General features: G+C 40.0%; 1 protein-coding gene across 1 annotated transcript in view; it reads right to left on the bottom strand.

The window, feature by feature from the left end:
- LOC309708068 (intercellular adhesion molecule 1-like) overlaps positions 1 to 19004 on the bottom strand; it is a 60583-nt gene that overhangs the window by 17905 nt on the left and 23674 nt on the right. Inside the window, exons 2-3 of the mRNA XM_082535808.1 lie at positions 563 to 832; positions 69 to 398 (exon numbers count right to left, since the gene is read on the bottom strand). Of these exons, the coding sequence (XP_082391934.1) occupies positions 69 to 398; positions 563 to 832 (600 nt within the window). The remainder of the gene's footprint in view (positions 1 to 68; positions 399 to 562; positions 833 to 19004) is intronic.

Genomic DNA, 19004 nt, shown 5'->3' with positions numbered 1-19004 from the left:
TACATTACATAAAGAGCCATGAAAATTACACATGTAAATGTAAATCTGTTTCCCCCCCTCAGACTCACAGTGAACTATAGCAGGGAGCTTTTCTGATGTCACCACTGGAGGGCGCTGTGGTCCAGCTGGTCTCAGCTCCAGCTTGCTTTCACACCAGTACTGGGCTCCATCATCTTCTCTTCTGGGAGTGATGTTCAGGGTGAAGGTCTCATTCACTGGTTTCTTCTGTTCACTGTTGGACTGTAGGTGACCCAGTGCTGTGTTTCCTCTGTAGAAGGTCACAGTGAGGCTTTGAACAGGAGCTACGTTCTGTACGCTACACTGCAGGGTGTACTGCTGATTCTCAAACATCATCTCAGTGTGGTTTACAAAGCTGATGGAGACACTTTCTGGAGGCTCTGAGAAGACAAGGAAAGAACGAGTAACACAGGTAGATGTCAGTCAGTAACCGCTGAGAGTATGAATCCATCTAACTGTGTATTTACACAAAGAGATTAAATTTAGATCACAGATGATGTAAAATCCACTAAAAAGTCTCATTTTCTAAAGTAAGCATACTTACGATAAAGAGTTGGATTCAGAATGCTTGTACACTGATTGCCAGCATCATTGTTATAATAGCACTGTAGAGATATGCCCCATTCAGTCAGTCTGTCAACTGTCCAGAACATCGTGGTTCCATTTTGTGTAACATTTCCCAAAGGGTGCTCCAAACCTGAAGCATCTCCACTGCAGTCCTTCTGACATACAACACATGTAACATTGGCTGGGTCACCGTACTTCACTACCAGTGCAGATGGAGTGAACACAGGATACTCTGTGCAGCTAGGATCTGTAAGAAAAAAACATTACATGCAATTATTTGCAAGGAAAATATTTACCGTCCATCCTGCTCACCTCAGTTGCTTTCAGTGTATAAGTGTAGCAGGTCCAATCTGAGCCCGTCACAAATGACTGAAGCCTGCACCCTGTCTGAGGATGAGCTTTTTCATGTACAGGAGATCATGATGGTGTCCATGAAGCAGGTGGGAGAAATTCCCATGAAAGTGAAAAGTTAAGAATATGATTACAATTATCGATCAGCTGTCTGTGACAAATATAAGGATGTAGAAAATATGCGATCGCTTCAACTGTGATAACGTTTGACTATATTTGAAACTGTCGATCTCCTGGGATTCACATTTCAGTAACTCTGAAAGATGTGATAAACCAAAAACATCCAGTGAGCAGCACTTCTGCAGAGACAGTGGCTTGTTGAGGCCAGAGGAGAAAGGACAGACTATGGTCATTTAGATTTCACCTGCAACTGTGCTGGACAGAAAAGCATCTGTCCTCGAGGCTACAGCAGCACAAATGCATGTTGGGTTTCAACAAGCCAAAACAGAAATCAGAGGCTGCAGAGAGACAGGCTCCACCAAATCTGGACAGTTAAAGTTTTCCAACATCTTTTCTCACAGGTGTCTCCAAACCAAAAACAGACTGACTGAATTAGAGATGGATCCGATATTACGTATCGGTATCGGTCCGATACTGACGTAAATTACTGGATCGGATATCGGAGAAAAATAAAAAATGTAATCCGATCCATTAAATATCAAAAAAGCACCTCACAAAACTTTCGACACGGCGTAACCCTCCTCATAACGTAGCACATCGGAGCAGTATGCTCACGTGATAGAGCGGCTGTGTGTATTTGTAGCCTGCTACCAATCCTGCATTTCATCTCAGAGGAAGTGATCCCAGAGAGAAGTAAAGTAAGTGTGTAAGTTCATCTCTGAATGTTTGTAAAGCATTCCCACGTTAAGCTTAACAACCGATATATGGAGGACTGCCTCTTGTCTCCCCCTCCCTCTCCTGCTGCTACTTCAATCATGAAACTGATCAGTGATCAGCTGATCGGCTTTTCTGTCGCGAGTCCGTCTCTCTTGTTTGTTTATCGCCCACTTTGCACCAGGAAGAGGAAACCAGCGGCTGAACAACAGCAGCACGTTTAAGCTTGATAAGCTGTTGTTAGAATTTATTTAATATTACTTTCTACACCAGGATCTTTTTCTACTAGCTGACGGCTGGTAACTGTGCAGGGGCGGATCTAGCAAAGTTTAGCCAGGGGGGCCGATAGGGCATGAACAGGGAGAAGGGGGCACAAAGACATACTTTTCTTTCTTATTCTCATTTAAAATGTCTAGCTTTTAATAAATAATTATCTGAATCTTACACCCAAATTTTTAATCTGATGTAAAATGAATAGAAGTCCATTAAGTCTAATACACCCTAGTAAGCTACTTTTTCCTTTGGGAAGGTATCATCTGTGCAGTCTGCAGTTCTGTTGAAGAAAGATGTTGAATCTATTTAATTATTCTTGAAAAAAAAATGTATTTCTGTGCATTTTTTTTCACACTGCATCAAATTAAACTTGATTACGTCGATTAAGCATCATGAGGTGGAGGGGGGGGTTCCCTATTTTATTTTATTTTTTGCTGGGGTTTGCAACCCTATTAGTTAGGTTGCTTACTCTTTAAAATACCAGAATAGGGAGGATGGAGTAGGTTTAAGTTTATTAGATTGATCAGTATTGCTGAACTATGAAATATTTTGGGAGCAGTGCATTTTTTGCATACAGGTATAACAGAATAGCTTTAGTGGGGGTTTTTTTGGTTTTTTTTTAACTTGAGTATGAACTTATACAAAAAGCAGCAAGATATTAAAAAAAAACAGTTATATTGATTAAAAAACACACTATATCAGATTCATATCGGCCGATATCCAAATTTATGATATCGGTATCGGTATCGGGCATAAAAAAGTGGTTTCATGCCATCTCTAGACTGAATGGGACAAATCTGTCAACATCTTTTGGACTCAAGAGCAAGAAGAACTGAGGCTGTTTTAGAGCAAATTGAGGCCCTGCTAAGCATTTAAATGATAACTGACTTTGCAGTTAATAATGATAATTAATCATTGATTGTCTTAAAGTAACTTTTAGATTTGACTTGAATCTTCCAGCTTTGTGCGTCATAAAGACATAGTCACCCTTTCCTACACAGTAAGCGACAGAGAGAGATGAGAAATTCTGATGTCGGACAGTGTGGAGAGATTATGAGGACCCAAATGCAGACACTTGAAAAAGGGAGTGAGTTTAAACAAAAGGCGAGCCGTTTATTTGGGTTGAATGAAAATATAAATAAGAGGCAAATGAGAACAGAGACTTAACTAACAAACTAAACTGCATGAACTAAAGCTAAACACTAAACACAGAACACGGAACACAAGACCTGGATGTGGGAACATGGAGCGAGAAGGCGGAGCTGGAGGAAGGAACGCAAATGGACACAAGACAACTGCGGAGACAAAGGAAGGACACACAAAGAGGGAAACATGGAAACAGTTATGGGAGACGAGACACGGAGGGAGCGAGACCAAACACAGACATGACTGGGGAAAAACACACAGAGGACATGGCAGACTCTCACAGGAGACACAGGAAAGAGACAGAGCCCAAAAAACAGATACAAATAAACTCAACAGCATAAAAAAACTGAACTCAAGACTAAACTGAATGAAATTAAAACATCTTCACAATGTAACGGAAGGAAACGTGAACACAAAATAACACAAAACATTAGAGGAGCAAAACTCTGACCTAAACATCCTGATAAAGCAAAGCATCATAAATCAAAAGGAAAACTCAAAACGCTCAAAACACTCAAACCATGACATGTGAACGTTAAATAAACCAACAAATTGATACATGATGCAGAGCCTGCCTGAAGTAGCTCCCAGGCTTTGCTCCATTAGCTAAGAAAGTGGTTAATACTGTACTACACATATAGTTGCAGTATATCACTTCATATGTTATGCACTGTCTGGCACTGAAAAGGATATAGATGATAACTATTACACAGAAAATAAGGAAGGCACAATACTGAGAAAAGTAAATTAAGAAAATTACGATAAATATATATATATATTGTGAAACAATACATGTGAAAATCACATAATTTAATTGTTTAATATAATGTACAGTAAATAAGACCATTGCAAAAAATAGAACTGCCATTTATAAACACAGTAACAAAACTCCACATGTGTGAGAACTTACCGTAGCCTGACACATGGAAGTGACACAGAGAATGCAACAAAGAAACAGCCAAAAATATGCAACAGCAAAACATGATGTTCAGCTGATGTCGTCCAAAAGTGAAGCTGATCAGCTCAGGTCTGAAATTTAAAGGAACTGCTGCTCTGTGTGTGTGTGTGTGTGTGTGTGTGTGTGTGTGTGTGTGTGTGTGTGTGTGTGTGTGTGTGTGTGTGTGTAGGTGTGATGTGAGACTGGGTGGGAATATCATAAACAAGTGGTGCTTTTACAAATACCAGATACAAAATGCAAACTAAACTTCTTCATCAAAATAATTTACATGATAGGTTTACACACACACTCATCGTGGGTGTGAAACTTTTGGTAATTTGTGGGTTTTTAATCATTTCTTTGAACTGTTCTTTTTCCAGGGTGCAATGACTGTACAGCACACGCTGTTAAAAAACACACAAACAAGAATTGGGTCACAAGTTTGAATTTATTTTAGACTTTATTCAGTCCGCACTGGGCCAGAGTTTACATACAAACAGAAATATTCTTATCTATATATCTCTACACATCATTGCACAAGCACTTAACAACAACAACAACAACAATGTACTTCAGTAATATACCTCATAACTCATAACTGTTCACTGTCAGTGTGCACACTGTTGATTTGCACACCTTTTTAATTTTGATTTTTAACTTTTATACTTGACTTTTAAATTTAGTTTTATTCTTTTATCTGGTCGGCAGTTGCACAGCTATAAGCATCTCTCTGCATGTCATATTGTGTATGATTGTGTATATAAAAAAATGTTTTTTTATTTGATTTGATATATACACACTCACATCTGTAATAACTGGTTCTGAAGGTTATACAAAGTATTTTAACTTGACAAGGCCTATCAATGTCTCTGGAAAGGTCGTCATTTTGATGCAGGGAAAAAGAGCAGTTCAAAGAAATCGTTAAAAGTCCCAAAATACAATGGCATTAATGCCCATGATGAGTGCTGTCAGATGAGAGGGAACATTTTATTAAATTAAAAATCACACAGAACAAAAACTAAGGTAATATATAAATGTTTTATGTAAAAAAACAAAAACAAAGTTATCTAAGTTCAAACATTTTCACTTTCTAAAAAGTGCGTTCTGTGAGGTGTCAAGCACTTTTCACACATGCATCACACATGACTGAAGCTGATAAGGCAAAACCACAGGAAGGGTGTTTATGTTCATGTACCAGTTTTGTCAGCATTTGAATTTCTTTTTAGAGACAGCTCATGAAGTTCAAAAATATTTTAGGGAGGGCCAACACCAAAACAGCTAAGCAAACAAAACCAACCAAAACGTGCGAGAGCTCAGAGCAGAGGCCTGTACCATGAGTCAGGATTTGGAGATTAGCGTAACATCAGCTTTAAGCCTGGTTAACATTGCTGCAGACAGGCTGTATATTTTTAAATGTAACATAAAATGAACAAGAAAAATACATATATTGCAAACAGGTTAAATTGCGGTTTATCAGACATATGTTATTTTCAAAATAGAATAATAATGTTGGTTTAACCTAAGGTAACTAAATACACTCAAGATAATAAGTTTAATGAATTGTCTTAATCTTATCTAAGAGATATTTGGGCAATATCTCTAAAATTAGAAACATCCTGTAGCAGAGTGAGGCTGAAAAACTAGTTTCATTATTATCAAGTTGTCCTAAAAACAGCTGAAAAGTCTTCCGTTGATCCAAAATTCTGCAGTAAGAGTCCTTCTCATCAAATAATCAGACCCCATCTTTTCTTAAAAACCTTACAGAACTGTATCACCCCATTACAGCACTTGCTCTCAGACTTAGTTCTGGTTCCTCGAGTATTTAAAAGTAAAATAATAATATGCAGTTGGTATTTTTGTTGATCTCAAAAAGGCCTTCGACACAATCAATCACTCAATATTATTGGATAAATTGGAAAGATATGGTATTCGAGGGAAAGCTGGTAACTGGTTAAAAAGTTACCTAACAGGTCGGGAACAATATGTTAGCATAGGGCATTACCACTCAGAGAAACTTGGTATTACATGTGGTGTTCCCCAAGGGTCAGTGTTGGGACCAAAACTTTTCAATGTATACATAAATGATATTTTTGATGTTTCTCAAGTACTTAAACTCATACTGTTCGCAGATGACACCAACATATTTTTCAGTAGCGATGATTATACTGATCTTGTAATGACCGTAAACAGGGAGCTAAAATTAATAAAAAAATGGATGGACATAAATAAATTATCATTAAATATAAATAAAACTAAAGCAATGTTTTTTGGTAATTTAAAATATAATGTAGAATTACCAATTATTATTGAAGGTGTACCAATTGATAATGTGAGTGAAAAAAATTTTTGGGAGTCGTAATTGATAACAAAATTTCATGGAAACCCCACGTCAGACACATAAAAACCAAAATTTCCAGAAGCCTCGCAGTTTTGAACAAAGTGAAACCATACCTTGATAAAGATGCACTTCATACTCTGTACTGTACTCTGGTTCTTCCATATCTTACATATTGTGTGGAAGTGTGGGGAAATACATATAAAAATACAACTAATCCATTAGTCACAGTACAGAAACGAGCACTGCGTATTATTCACAAGGCTGGTTATCTAGATCATACTCACAAATTCTTTCTTCAGGCAAAGTTACTTAAATTCCAGGATCTGGTTAATTACAATACATCCATAATTTTGTATAAAGCTTTTACTAAACTTTTACCGGCAAATTTACAAACTAGATTTGAAATTCGAGAAAAGGTTTATAATGTGAGAGGCTTTGGAGAATTCAAATTACCCAGAACTCGAACAACCCGTAAAGGCTTTTGTGTGTCTGTATGTGGTGTGAAAATCTGGAACAGTCTGAGTTTACAATTGAAACAATGCAAAAATATTCATAGATTTAAATTTCTCTACAAACAGTTGGTCTGGTCACAGTATACTCAATGATGGTTTTAGTGTGCTCTGTAATGTCTGTCCTCTTACCATTGCTGGTATGGATTCCAAAATAAAAAATAAAAAAATAAAGTGTGCGTATGTATGTACATATATGTACATGTGTGTGTAGATATATATGTATGTATATGTATGTGTGTTTGTTACTTGTAGTTATTACTGCCTGTTACCTGTGGTAATCCAATTTATAATTTATATATTCTGTATTCAGTTATGAAGGCTCTAATTGTTGGTTGCGAGCTGCCGTTTAGATGCTTGTATGTGCCCGGGGCTGTTGATGGGTCTGTATGCAATGATGGGCGTAGCTGCGGGAAGTTTGTTTTTTTTGTTGATGAGTGAGTATAGGGGTGGGATTTAATAAGTTTTCTTCGTCCCACTCCTTTTTCAGGCAATTTTTGTTTTTTGTTTTGTGCATTTTATGTTCAATATAGGTATTTGTTGTGCCTGAAAATGAACAAATAAATGAAAAAAAAAATGAAATGAAATGAAAATGGGAGGCAGAGCATTCAGCTTTCACGCCCCTCTTCTGTGGAACCAGATTTGGGAGAGAGATACCATCTCTACTTTTTAAGATTAGGCTTAAAAGTTTCATATAGTTAGGACTAGATCAGGTGACCCTGAAGCCTCCCTTAGTTATGCTGCATTAGGTGTAGGCTGATGGGGGATTCCCATGATGCATTGAATGATTTTCCTTCTCACATCCATTTTACTCTCACTATGTGTTTCTACACCTCTCTGCATTTAATTATGAGTTATTGTTAATCTCTGAGTCTCTTCCACAGCATGTTATTTGTCTTGTCTCCCTCTCCCCAAACCCTACTGGCTCCTGAGCCTGGTTCTGCTGGAGATTTCTTCCTGTTAAAAGGTTTTTCCTTGCCCCTGTCAGCTCCCATTCCATATACTTTAAAGCTCATTGCTCTTCTGTCATCCTGCCTGTCAGACTCTCATTTGTGTAACCTTTGTCTCACCGCTTTCCCTCAGAGCTCCATCCAAGCCTCCATCTGCATCTCTGGGGGAGTCCCATCCTAACTCCTATCACTGCTGGGATCCTGTTGTGATTTGATAGGTCATTGGCATTTAATCATCAAACTGCACGTCTCTATAGTATGTCTAATTTTTATGTATTCCTCCCGTTTGTTATTTATTCCTGCTGTCTTATGTTAAGGTTCAAAATTGAGGAAGGAGAGTACAAACCAGCCTTGGTCCAGAAGGTCTTTGGTCAAACAATGATTTTAATGAACACACGCGTGGGAAGACACTCTGTACGCAGACAGCCAGTAGTCCTCGACTCAATCAAAGCATGAACAGATATTTTATAGCATCAGGGTTTGTTTACTGACGCCCCTTCATGCGTCACCGGTACATTTTATACATAGATCAGATCAACATCATCATGACTTTTCACCCAGAAAATCATCTTCTATTTTCATGGCTGGCCCTTCCTGTCTACCTTTCAGTTCTTGTCTTGTTCCTCTTTCTTGCCGAGACAACAAGGAACGGTTCCTCTTTTACCGAGACACTTTTGCAGTTACAGCCAGACTAATGTGTGTGTGTGTGTGTTGACCTCACATGCTCTCTGTGTCACCTGTTGCACTTCTGACCTTTCACCAGAACGGAGGCTCACTGAGACTATGTGTATGTCTTCTACTAAATAAATGTTTTAATCAAGAACCTCTACTAAACATAATAACTGTGTGCATAAGCATCTTAAGGCCTTCTTAAAGCTATCTGTTACTTTGTTAAAGCAATGATCATTTTAAATAACCTAGTGATTCAAATGGCCTCGTCTGGCCTGCTCCTCAGAATAACTATCTGCTTTCACTTCTGCATACAACTTCCTGTCAGCCTGCAACTCAGTCTTTCTGAAAGACACACACTGTTTAACCCCTGAATGCAATATAAACTCCAGATTATATTCTTAATGCAATGGTACTGATGACAATTATTTAACAATAGCAGTAAAATAGTTTCCCTGCTCCACACTTACTATTTATATTTTATTCCTGTGCAGTTGATGTGGAAATCCCAGTCGTGGTACATGTACAATAACAATAATGGGCTATTCTATTGTATTATAAAGATTGTCATGTGTGATATAAACTATCTTTGAATTTGTTCTAAGGTAGCACACCACTAATACTGCTGGGAGAAAAATCATACAGTAAGTGGAAGGACAGCGGACCGTGCTTAGTTATATCATTTTTTTATTTGTTCTCAGATTTTGTATGAAGTTCCTTCCGCTTCTCCAGGGCCGGGTCTCGGGGACAGCAGCCTAAGCAGAGAACCCCAGACCTCGCTCTCCCCAGCCCCCTCCTCCAGCTTGTCCAAAGGAAAACCAAGGCTTTCCCAGGCCAGCCGAGAGATATAATCTCTCCAGTGTGTCCTGGTCTGCACCTAAGGGCCTCCTTCTGGGGGGACATGCCCAGAACTCCTCTCCCAGGAGGCGTCTTGTCAGATGCCTGAATCACCTCAGCTGGCTCCTTTCGATGTGAAGGAGCAGCGGCTCTACTCCAAGCCCCTCTCAGATGCTGAATTCCTCACCCCATTTCTAGGAAGAGGCCAGTCGCCCTTCGGAGGAAGCTCATTTCCACCACTTGTATTGATGATCTCATTCTTTCGGTCATTACCTACACCCGTGACCATAGGTGAGGGTAGGGATGTAGCGCGACCGGTATAATGATACGATCTGGTGCAGAGTCCGCATCACTGCACCAATCCATTTGTCCATCTCCTGCTCCCTTCTCCCATCACTCGTGAACACATCCATGATATACAAAAAAAACTTCTTCACTTGGGGCAGGACCCTGACCTGGAGTGGCACTCCACATTTCTCCAGTTGCACTGGAGGTTCTCATTCCCAGCGCTTCGCACTCGGCTGCAAACCACTCCAGTGTGAGCTGGAGGCCGTCACCTGATGAAGCCAATAGAACAACATCATCTGTGGAAAGCTAAAGTGAAATTCTGAGACCACCCAAGTGAAAGCTTTCCTGGTCTAGAAACATTTGCTTCAGCTTTGTGAAAAGCTCTGATAGTTTTAAATGTGAATACTGGACACACAGAGAGGTGGTGTTTATGGTGTCCAAGATAACAGGACCTATAGCTTCTCATGCCAGTGAAGGGTGCACAGTCTGAGCAATTCAGGTGAACCTTGGAAATGACCAGAAATCTTCATTATTCTGATCTTTGGTGTCAGCAGACCTGAGTCAAAGTGGTTCGGGATTCATCTCCCAAACTGACTCTCTAGTCAGTTTCCAGAACATACGGCTCTGTCTCTACACATCCAGCTCAGCGCATGCTGTGTATGTCTAATTTTAAGATTTACTTTTTTAACAGTCAGATTACTTTCATAAATGCTTTGTACGTCAGAGGGAAAAATGGATTTTAATGAAGCTTAAAAGATGAGATATAAGTGATACGTCTGCAAATCTGCATATTTACTGTGAACCCACTGTTTGTTCATTTTATCTTGTGTTTTTGTTTTATTGTTCTTCATTTTGTCATTTTTCCATTATGTGTTTTATCCTATTGTAAAGTGTCCTTGGGTGTCTTGAAAGGCGCTTTATGAATAGTATTGTTGTTATTATTATTATTATTGTTATTGTGTGAGGGTCTTTCTATTCTAGTAGTGTCAGCATCTGAACAGACTATAACCAGTCAAGGGCTGACTTACAAAACTCTTGTCCTTACTTTTCCCTTAATGCCCTGTTAAAAAAGTGCAACGCTCCATACTTACTCACATTATGTAAGGTCAGTTGAAAAAATATTCTGCAGAGGGATGCACGAGAACCTCCCCAGGAAGCAAACCTGACCTGCTTCTGTCATGCCTCCTGTTTGGTGATTTTACAACACCCACTTTCACTGAAGGCATGGCTGTTATAACAAAACGAGTGGATGCAGCGCTGAGGGAGAAAGAAAACAAACAAAACACAGCCTCCACTGTCACCATTGCTCTCTGCAACAGAAAAGCAAAACCCATTCCCTTTCCATCCACGTTTGGACTTCATGTTTGATCATTTTCACACATTTGATTTCCAAAAATCTATCTGGGACAATGTTTTTCCATTTTATTCTTCTGGTTTTCCTACTCACTTTTCTGTGCACCCATCAAGTGTCCAGCTTTGGTAAGTGAAATGTTTTCCAGCTATAAAAAGATATACAGACTGTTTATGGCATAAACAATTTATTGCTTCTTTCGTTATTTCATATCATACAGCTGCTAAATGTTAGCCTGATGAACTCAGAGGCATTTTTACAAGTAATCTAATGCAGAAGAATTGCATATTTATTTTCTTCTATTTTTTCTATTTTTCTTTTGAAAAGATGATCGAGTGAAATAGCCGAAGTCCCACCTCATCTTCAGGTTGCTGCTCTCTGTTGGCCCCTTTCAGCTCATATTTGGATGAAAGACTTTATAATAAATAACTTTAAGCATTAGACATAGGACATAAACTGCAACACAGGCAGCTGTGATTAAAGTGTACACGGGCTCTTTCACAAAATCAGGAGGATGTGTGCTCATCTTCCAGCACCACAGAGGATGCAAATATCACTCAGTATAAACCGGTGAAACGGCGCAGTCCTGTACCGCGTCTTCACCTCGGCAAAATTAAACCAGTCGAAATACCAAATGAGGCCAACAGTGGCTCGATGAAGCCATTCTCCACAAGGACTTTCCATGAAGTTCGTCTTGGCTGTGCAAGCGAAGAAGAATAAAACTAGCCAAGTGCAGATGAAGTGAGCGAAGATGAACCAGGGGAGCACGGAGGCGAAAAGAACGAGGGCATATATATTTTATCGGTGTGGTTGGTTTTAAGGCTGATTTAAAAAAAAATTGCAGTTCAGTTTTTTTCATTATATATATATAAAACACAGAAAACGAAGACGTCATTTATTCATTGTTGAAAATCAGCGCAGTTTCAAGTAAACTGTGTGTCGGAAACATTAATAGATCAGTTCGCCCGCTTGTTTGAAATATTATGAGTAAGCCACAGGACCACAGGCAATAATCTGGGAGTGGGCAAAAAGACGTGATAGAGGCGGATGGAAGTGAAGAGAGCGTGGAAAATAAAGGTTTTCTACCACAGAGAAGAGCTTTTGCGTAAGTGGTGAAAATGGTTTTCGGCCTTTTTCAAACATTAAAGGAAAGAGAGAATCGGGCCATGACGTCAAAAACTCTGACAGCCCGTTATTTGTGGGCGTTACCTATTTTCAATGAGCCAATATGGAACGTTGTTGTGGGCGGGGCCTGGTTCAAAGATGAAAGGCAAGAGAACCAGGCCGTGACGTCACAGTCAACTCAAGTCTATAAATTGCAGGTGAAACCCACACTGGACCAGCACGTTTCTTACAGTCACGAGCGATTCACTGGATGAGATTTTGTTCTGCGACCCTCAGTCTTATTTGAATGTCTGATTCATTGTAACATCGTAGCTTAAATGTCAAAAACGAGTGACCAACAAGCAAAACCAGAATTAGTGTGCACTCTGCCAGAGAGCACACTGGGCGACCTGGAGGTCGAGGAGGAAGAAAATTTAAAAGTCCTGGAAGAACAGAAAGTAGTGAAGGACACGAAAGAAATGCAGAACAAAGTGGACGAGCAGACAGAGCCATTAGCCGAGGCTAAGACAGAGAAAAAAGACACGGCAACCCCAGATTCCTCCTCAAAGTTGTGTGTCAACAAAGTTGTTCAGTTGATGGTTTCAAACGCCACAGAAAAAGCTGAACTGAACCAAGTGAAAAATGCACTCGAAGAAACGACCAAACTGGCAAAGAAAGAGTGTGAAGAGGCCAAAAAAGCAGTGAATGAAGCACAGGCAGCACTGTCAGAGGAGAAGACAATGGTAGAGGACGCAAAGAGACAAACTGAACAGGAAAAACAAGTGTTAGAAGAAGTGCAGTTTGTATTAAAGGATGAGACCAATCGGGCTTCAGCTTCAGCTTTGGAAAAGACACTGAAGCTGCAGAAAAAGGTGCGCGTCAACTGGGTTATTCAGTTGGTGGTTTTACTGGCCAAAGAAAAAGTCTCCTCCAAATACAAGATCTTCACAGAGCGCCTCACTCCTGACTGCATCAGCCATCGTCTGATTGAGAAAATCTGGCCTGAAGTTGAGGAGAAACACTTGAATTTATCCCACGACAGCATTTTTAATGTGGGCAAGGCCATTCTCAAGGATCTTTGCAACACACACAACTGCAAAGAAAACCTTTTGGTTTTTAATCTGAGGGAACAGCTTGACAATATTACCGTCTCAGTCTTCACCAAACACCTCTTGGCATTACCACCAAGAGTACTCAGTGTCTCTAAAGACAGGCAAGAGTACAAGGAAGTTGTAAAAAATGTGACCAAAGATCTGGTAATGCACGCCATGAGCGAAGGAAATGAGACGATGACACTGAATCCAGTAGCATCCGAGTTTATTGTAGAGAGGCTTTTCCAGAAGATCTGGGACAAAATTTTGTCAAAAAAGTACAAAATGTCCTTGGAGAACATTGGAGAACTCGCCCTGACAATATACAATGAACTCCATGACAGGTGGGATTCTCCAATACTCTTAATGTGGTCAAGAAACCCAGTAATGGATGAAGCAATCGTCAGCAGCTTCAAAAAACATGCAAAATTGAGGAGCCAAAACATCATCTTTAGGGCTTTCTCATGTGCACGCTAAAGTCGAACCAACACGTGCATGTGAATATTCATTTCAATTGGGCTTTCTAAATTTAATTTTGAAACCAGAGTGGTTAAAAATCACTACTCTTCTTCTCCCAACTTCCTTCCCTCATCACCAACTGGCCGAGGCAGATGGCCACCCCATCCTAGAGCCTGGGTCTGCCGGAGGTTTCTCTCTTTTAAAAGTGAGTTTTTCCTTCCCACTGTCGCCAAAGTGCTTGCTCTAGGGGATTGGAGTCTTTGTGCATTATTGTAGGGTCTTGACTTTACATTATAAAGCACCATGAGGGAAGTGTTGTTGGGATTTGGTCTGTTTCTTAACTCAAAAAGTCCAGTTACAACAGGACACTTTGAGTTAAAAAACAAAAATTAAAAATAATAAAAATGAAAAAAAAAAACAACTTTGAATTTGTGCTTTGTTTCATTTACTATTTAAGAAGTTTGTTCTTCCTGCAACTTTTAAAAACAACAAACAACAAATAGCTGAGCTGTTGGATTTACTAAGTGCATCCAAGAATACAAACAAGCAGTCCTCACACACATTTGAGAAAAACTGAGAGACCTTTGAATCTTTATAGCTTACTGAATATTCATCTCTTTACTTTGTCTGCATGTGTCCACTTTTTTTCTTTTTCTATTTGTATTATTCTCATTTCAAAGACATTCAAAGCTGTTTGGAGACATGCAGAGTTCCTTAAAGATGAACCTAATATAATTACACGAGTTGTTTAACTGAGGTAATCACTCTTTCCCCCACAGTCCTACGATTTTTCCCTTTTTCTGTAAAGCAATGCAAATACATTTTTAATACTTTCAGTCAAGTATTTAACATTCATACAGGAATAAACTACAACAGAAACACAGTCACAAATATAGGCATTAAATATACAGACACCATATTTACATACACATTTAGTACAAATATAATGTTTAAAAGGAGTCTGATTCTTCAACTGATAAACATTTGTGTAGAATATATATGTACTGGAAGTGCTGGGTATACAAGTCTGGCCTAAGTCTTGGGTCAGAAAGACTGCAGCAGTCCAGGAGTTTAGTTCACCGTCTTTAATGAAGCTTCACAGAAGAACTGGTTACAGCAGGGCTTGCCATGATTAATCCAACCGTGATACAGCCAGATATGCACTTATAATTGTGGCAGATGCAGTATAGGTGACTATAAGCATGGTTGTCTGGAAACAGAAACAGGTAATACTATAATTAGTAGGGTCCACAAGGGGTCGCTGTAAGACCAGAAGTTGGCTAAATAGCACATATCTTCCCAGTTGCTAGTACTAAGGCAAGAATGTGGCAAGCTAACAAGAGTTAAACTAAACAATAAACAACAGAAAAATCCTTTAACCGCGGGATGTAATCATTGGAGGAGATTCTGGCAGCAATAATTAAAGCTGACATGGGCTCTTTCACAAAATCAGGAGGATGTGTGCTCATCTTCCAGCACCACACAGCTATGGTTGCCAACCGTCCCTTAAAATACGGAATCGTCCCGTATTTCGAAACAAAAGTATACGTCCCGTATTGAGCTAATAAGGGACGCACTTTGTCCCGTAATACAGTGAGAATCAAAAGTAGTCTATAACTTTTAATGGAATTAACACTTTGTTTGAAAACATAATTCCCAGCCCCTCTCCTGCTTTGTGACCAATGCGCTGACAGCACACTTATGACAATTCGAGTATGACAAGTCAGATTATCGCTTATCTCATTGGTCGAGGAAAGGTCGCTTACGAAGAAAATACCGGCCAACAGGGAAACAAACGCCGACACTGCGGTGCAAGTCTCGGACGGCACACTGTGCCTCCATAAAATGAAGGTTATAACAGAAAATCTGTCGCTCTCTCTCTGTGTCTGTCTTTCACTCACACAGACACGCACACCGCCACCATCAACTTTGCTAAATTGCTAATGAAAAACATTAATAAGGCAGCTGTGATTGAGCAACAGTGTAAATCCAACTATTTTCACGGTTGTTATGGTCGTGATAATTTTGTGATGCCACATCGAAAAGGCTCGGATGAGCTTTCCAAAGTTCTACAAGTTGTGCCTCCATCGCTTGTGTCCAGATCACACGCTGCACAGCCGTGCTGCTCCATCTTTTTCACCGACGTTTATGTGTTTGCGCGTGAGCAATGTGAGCGCCTGTGGTGACACCCTCACGAGCGATTGATGATCGGGAGCTGCTCGAGGTGTTAATCGCTTCTCGTTACCCCACGTATACTACACGACGCACGATGAAGGCCAAAATCGGGCCGATCACCAAATCGGTCGCACGACTCAAAAATCGGCTCAAAATGGGCCAAAAATCGCACAGTGTGAGCCCAGCATTAGAGCAGCAATGTTTGTTCGCTCAGAGAAAGAAAAAAAAGGCTGCAAAAGTACAGGGAGGAATGGGAAAAGGAAAACACCTGGCTGGAAAAGTGCACTATAAAGCGCACTGCACTGTGTGCTGGCGCACTTTTTCCATAGGCATGCTTCTAATGGTGGGCACATGAAGAACACGAGGGGCGTGAAAGCTCGGGGAACCCTTAACCAATTTCTTGTCCACCAGGCATGGCAGAAGCAGATATGGTATGTAAACACTGGTTTGTTTTTTTAAACCCTCTGGTTAAGGTTAATATGGGCATGTGCAGTGAATATCAGCGCTATGTGGCCAGAAGTGTAATAATATAATTTATTTTGTGTAATAAACAACTGCAAGGATAAATGATTACAACAAATAGATGACTAATACATAAAAGTAATACATAGATGAATAATGATGATGAGTTATGATGCGTAATCATGGGAACAAGCGGGTTTACAAACAGGAGCAGCTGATTAGCATTAGAAAAGCTGAAATAATACCTCAGCTGAAGCCAATTGTACTAAATGCACTATATGTGCACTGTTACAAGAATATTTTTGTTCTATTGCTTTCTATTAATTTATATAATTTTAAGTTAAGCAGGACAGAGTTCTTTTAAAGAAAGATTTACTTATATTCTCAAAAGTTAAGCATGACAGGCTTCTGTTTAAGAAAGAGACCTGTTTTACTGTGTTAATGTTGTCATTTTGAGCTAAAAATAAATGGCTAAATGATCATTTGTTTCACATATAGTCATATCACAAAGAATATGCATCTGCTTAAATCAAGTTCAAGTCAAATGGTTAAAAAATAATTTCACACACAAAAAAAGAGCTACCACACTGGGAAGGGTGAAGACAACTGGGTTGCCCGGCCCTGGCCACGAGGTGTCCCTTATTTATTTTTCAGGGAGTTGGCAACCCTACACACAGCACAGAGGATGCAAATATCACTCAGTATAAACCGGTGAAACGGCGCAGTCCTGTACCGCGTCTTCACCTCGGCAAAATTAAACCAGTCGAAATACCAAATGAGGCCAACAGTGGCTCGATGAAGCCATTCTCCACAAGGACTTTCCATGAAGTTCGTCTTGGCTGTGCAAGCGAAGAAGAATAAAACTAGCCAAGTGCAGATGAAGTGAGCGAAGATGAACCAGGGGAGCACGGAGGCGAAAAGAACGAGGGCAGTGAGACGACAAGAAATGAGTACCAGTGTCACGGCCTTTTAAGTTCTGGCGTTTATTTCGTTGAAAAATATAAACAAAAATCAACCCAATAATTTCAAACATAAACGAAAGTTAACTTAATCTTGGGGCGATCGTGGCTGAAGAGTTGGGAGTTCGTCTTGTAATCGGAAGGTTGCTGGTTCGAGCCCCGGCTTGGACAGTCTCGGTCGTTGTGTCCTTGGGCAAGACACTTCACCCGTTGCCTACTGGTGATGGTCAGAGGGCCCGGTGGCGCCAGTGTCTGGCAGCCTCGCCTCTGTCAGTGCGCCCCAGGGTGGCTGTGGCTCCAATGTGGCTTGCCATCACCAGTGTGTGAATGGGTGGATGACTGGATATGTAAAGCGCTTTGGGGTCCTTAGGGACTAGTAAAGCGCTATATAAATCCAGGCCATTTACCATTCAAAATAAGAACACCAGGAAGGGATAACAGAAACACTAAACACAAGACGCAGCCCCTAAGAGCGAATACAAAAACAGAAGAAACTAGAAAATAAACTCAAAACACTGATTCAGCAACCCAGGACCATGACAATTACAAATTTTCATAGCAAAACTAGGTAAGCATATTCTTACTGTTATAACAAACATAACTTTTTAACAAATCTGTATTTTTATTGCAGCGAACAGGTGAGGTTAAAGTTTAACACTCACTTTTGAGATTTGCAGACAACATGAAAAAACGGGGATCCAAACACTGTCTCGCAGCCTTTTCTATTAAAATACCACATGTAGCACTAAATCCGGTATCTGAACATAGTGAAATGTCTTCATTTGTAACATATTTATGGCTGTGATGAACCAGCATCTCTCTCATGTGTTCTACTACGTGTGACATGACGGTCATGAGTCTGCACACAGACGTCGTGTCGATGGCGCTGTGGTGAGGTCAGAATAACTAAGAGCTGATTACGCTCAAAACTGAGACATTTTTTTCTGATTGTAAACAGCCTTGAAAGTTAAATGTTGCTACCAGGGGCGTCATAGTGGAAGCAAAAGTGATGCTCAGATAAAGACACCCAAGGAGCCAAAGGAAGGAGGCAGCCGCAGGTCTCTCTCTCAAGGATGTAACACAAGATGAGCTCATACAGTGGCAATTAAACGTTATTAAAACAGCAAATATATTTTATCGGTGTGGTTGGTTTTAAGGCTGATTTTAAAAAAAAATTGCAGTTCAGCTTTTTTCATTATATATATATAAAACACAGAAAACGAAGACGTCATTTATTCATTGTTGAAAATCAGCGCAGTTTCAAGTAAACTGTGTGTCGGAAACATTAATAGATCAGTTCGCCCGCTTGTTTGAAATATTATGAGTAAGCCACAGGACCACAGGCAATAATCTGGGAGTGGGCAAAAAGACGTGATAGAGGCGGATGGAAGTGAAGAGAGCGTGGAAAATAAAGGTTTTCTACCACAGAGAAGAGCTTTTGCGTAAGTGGTGAAAATGGTTTTCGGCCTTTTTCAAACATTAAAGGAAAGAGAGAATCGGGCCATGACGTCAGAAACTCTGACAGCCCGTTATTTGTGGGCGTTACCTATTTTCAATGAGCCAATATGGAACGTTGTTGTGGGCGGGGCCTGGTTCAAAGATGAAAGGCAAGAGAACCAGGCCGTGACGTCACAGTCAACTCAAGTCTATAAATTGCAGGTGAAACCCACACTGGACCAGCACGTT

Source organism: Aulonocara stuartgranti (assembly GCF_965226115.1).
Source record: "Aulonocara stuartgranti genome assembly, chromosome: 6".
In the NCBI taxonomy this organism is placed as follows: domain Eukaryota; kingdom Metazoa; phylum Chordata; class Actinopteri; order Cichliformes; family Cichlidae; genus Aulonocara; species Aulonocara stuartgranti.
Note: the sequence above shows the minus strand (reverse complement) of the source record. Positions and strands in the feature narration are given on the sequence as shown.